Source organism: Eschrichtius robustus, chromosome X (genome assembly GCF_028021215.1).
Source record: "Eschrichtius robustus isolate mEscRob2 chromosome X, mEscRob2.pri, whole genome shotgun sequence".
In the NCBI taxonomy this organism is placed as follows: Eukaryota; Metazoa; Chordata; class Mammalia; order Artiodactyla; family Eschrichtiidae; genus Eschrichtius; species Eschrichtius robustus.
The window spans coordinates 102,708,776-102,712,279 of NC_090845.1; the positions used below are offsets into that span (position 1 = coordinate 102,708,776).

The 3,504-nt window shown below is 36.2% G+C and overlaps 1 protein-coding gene across 1 annotated transcript; it reads left to right on the forward strand.

Moving 5' to 3' along the window:
• Positions 1–1,357: 1,357 nt before the first annotated feature.
• LOC137756412 (coiled-coil domain-containing protein 1-like) lies at positions 1,358–3,079 on the forward strand. The gene is made up of 5 exons (XM_068532678.1): positions 1,358–1,758; positions 1,887–2,039; positions 2,156–2,295; positions 2,434–2,615; positions 2,825–3,079. The coding sequence occupies exons 1-5, from the start codon at positions 1,358–1,360 to the stop codon at positions 3,077–3,079; spliced, it is 1,131 nt and encodes a 376-aa protein (XP_068388779.1).
• The last annotated feature ends 425 nt before the right edge of the window (positions 3,080–3,504 follow it).

The window sequence follows — 3,504 nt, forward strand, 5'->3', positions numbered from 1 at the left end:
ATATGTGTCAGCATACTGTATTTGTTTTTCTCTTTCTGACTTACTTCACTCTGTATGACAGACTCTAACTCCTTCCACCTCACTACAAATAACTCAATTTCATTTCTTTTTATGGCTGAGTAATATTCCATTGTATATATGTGCCACATCTTCTTTATCCATTCATCCGATGATGGACACTTAGGTTGCTTCCATGTCCTGGCTATTGTAAATAGAGCTGCAGTGAACATTTTGGTACATGGTATCTTATATCAGCCTTTTTCCTTGTTCATTTTTCTACTTGATTTTTTTTTTTTTTTTTAACTTTTGAGTTTATTTATTTATTTATTTATGGCTGTGTTGGGTCTTCGTTTCTGTGCGAGGGCTTTCTCTAGTTGTGGCAAGCGGGAGACACTCTTCATCGCGGTGCGTGGACCTCTCACCATCGCAGCCTCTCTTGTTGCGGAGCACAGGCTCCAGACGCGCAGGCTCAGCAACTGTGGCTCACGGGCCCAGTCGCTCCGCGTCACGTGGGATCTTCCCAGACCAGGGCTCGAACCCGCGTCCCCTGCATTGGCAGGCAGACTCTCAACCACTGCGCCACCAGGGAAGCCCTTTTTTTTTTTTTTTTTTTTTTATCTTGCACAGTTCCCATATTGTCAGGTCCTCTGACTGAGAAACATGTTTTCTTACTTTCTCCTGATTCTTCTGTAAATCTATTTGGGAGAGTACAGCCGTGAAACTTAAAGGCTACCATATTCTGTACTCTGAATGGAGTGTCTGTGGAGCTCCTCTCAAGGAGGTATCAGAATTTGTTATACGTCCATTGAAAGAAAGGAGGTATGGTAGAGAATGGCAGTCTCACAAAATGGTAGAAAAGCACCTTGAGTTGAAACAATGCATTGTTTTGGGCTCCAGAGAATAATATTGATACTTGTCACATGCAAGATATAGAACCGAGATATAGAACCAATAAAAACATTTTACCAAAAGGATAAGCCATGGTGTGTAAAACAATATCCTTTGTTGAAAGCTCAATTAGAAGGAATAAAAGTAATTATAAAAGAATTAGAATAAAACAAGGGATACTTTAAAAAAGGCCCTCACTATATAGTACTCCTATACTTCCAATAAAGAAGGAAATTAAATTTCATAAAGATGGTTGTTCTCTATATAGATTTGTACAAGATCTTAGAGAACTAAAAAAATTTGTTCCATTAACCCATGCAACTCCTCTGACTTTGGTAACTTTGTCTAAGTTTTTCTCTGTAATTGATCTATCTTCTGAATATCTGGTAATGATGGAGACTATAGTGAGGATTATGATGAGGTGAAGATAAAGATGTTCATGAAGATGCTGCTGGTAATAATAGTGACTATGATGAATAATAATGAAAATGAGGATGATGAAGGTGGTAATAATGGTGGCAATGATGCTACTGAAGGTCCTGTTGATGACAGTGATGATATGCATGAGGATAATGGATATGATGGTGATGATAATGATAAACAAAAGGCTTATGATGGTGATGACGATGATGGTGGTGAAGATGAAGATGATGGTGGTGAAGATGAGGATGATGATAAAGATGATGCTAATGGTAATTGTAATGAAGATGATGAAAACAATGGTGAGGAGGATGATAGTGATGATAAAGATGATGACAGTAGTAGTAATGATGGTGTAAAGAATGCTGAGAATGCTGCTCCTCATGAAGATGGTAATGGTGATAACAATAAGAATGAAGATAGTGAGATAGTGATGATGATGGTCATCTGGTGATGATGGTGATGATGAATGCAAAGCTGATGAGGATATGGTGAGGATGAAAATGATGACAATGGTGATGATGGTGTGAGGAAGATGATGTTAATGACAATGGTGATGGAAATATTGTAAATGATAGTTGTAATGAAGATTATGATGGTGATGAGAATGGTGATGATGATAATGTAGATAATGATGGTGATGAAGCAGAAGATGATGATGATTCTAGAGATGAGGATATTGATGAAGATTGTGAAGATGATGATGATACGTTCATGATAAAGATGATGAAGTAGTGATTTGAATGATGAAAATGATATAATAAAGATGATGGTTATGATGAAGAAAATAAAGATGATGATAATAATGAAATGATGATGGTGGTGTTCATGATGGTGATAATGGTAGAGATGATGGTGGTGATAATGAAAATGATAATAATCATGATGATTGTAAGGTTGATCATGGTGATAATGATAGCAGTAGTGCTGACTGTGATGATAACAGCAAAGATATTTGTGATGATCTTGGTGATAAGAATAATGCAAGTGATAATTAAGATAATGATGGTGATGATGATAAAGATAAAGATGATGAATGATGGCAATGTACATGTTGGTGATGATGATAGCTATGATGGTGAGAAATGTAGGGAAAATAATATTGGTGATGATTTTGATGATAAGAATCTGATTATGTTGATGAATATGGTGATGATCATTATGAAGAAGATGATGATAATGATGATAGTGAATGTGATGATGGCAATTATGATTGTAATGATGGTAATAATGAAGATGAATATGGTGAAGATGAAAATGATGATAGTGATGACAATGAAGATGAAGATTATTATTATAATAATAAAGTGAGCAATAATGAAGACGGTGATAACTGAGATGATGAAAAACATGCAGGTGGTAATGAAAATGATGATGATAATGATGATGATGGAGATGAAATGAGGATGATAATATGAGGTAGTAATGATGGCGATGATCATGCTAACGGTGATGATGTTGATGAAGATGAAGATCATGCTTAGGGTGATGACCATGACAAAGATGATGATGTAAGGATAATGATGATAACGAGAATGATGGTGATGATGGTGACGAATATCATGATGATGAAGGTGAAGATGAAGTAATGATTACAGTGATGATAGGTATAAAGATAGGATGTGATGATAATGATAATGGTGATGATGATGATTTTGATGGTGATAATTACGGAGATGATGGAGATGATGTAGATTGTGATGATGACTGTGCTGATAATGGTAAGGATGAGGATGGTGAGGATGATACATATGAAGATGATGGTGATTGATGATGATAGTGATGAAAATGGTAATAATACAGATGATAAATATGGTCATGATTCCAGTAATGATGATGATGGTGATAATGATGATGATCTTAAAAGTGATGATGATGGTGATTAAGAAAATGGTGATGGTGCTGATGATGCAAGTGACAATTATGGTGGTTTAGATGGTAAAGATGATTATAATGGTGTATTATTTGCTTGGGCTGCTGTAACAAAATGCTACAGACTGGGTAGCTTGAACAACATACATTTATTTTCTAATAGTTCTGGAGGCTGGAAGTCTAAGATCAAAGTACCAGCAGGGTTGGTTTATTGTGAGGACTCTCTCCTCAACTCGCAGATGGCACCTTCTCATTGTGCCATGATCTATTCTTTGTGCATGACAGGGAAAAGTGAGGTCTAGTGTCTCTTCCTCTTCTTATAAG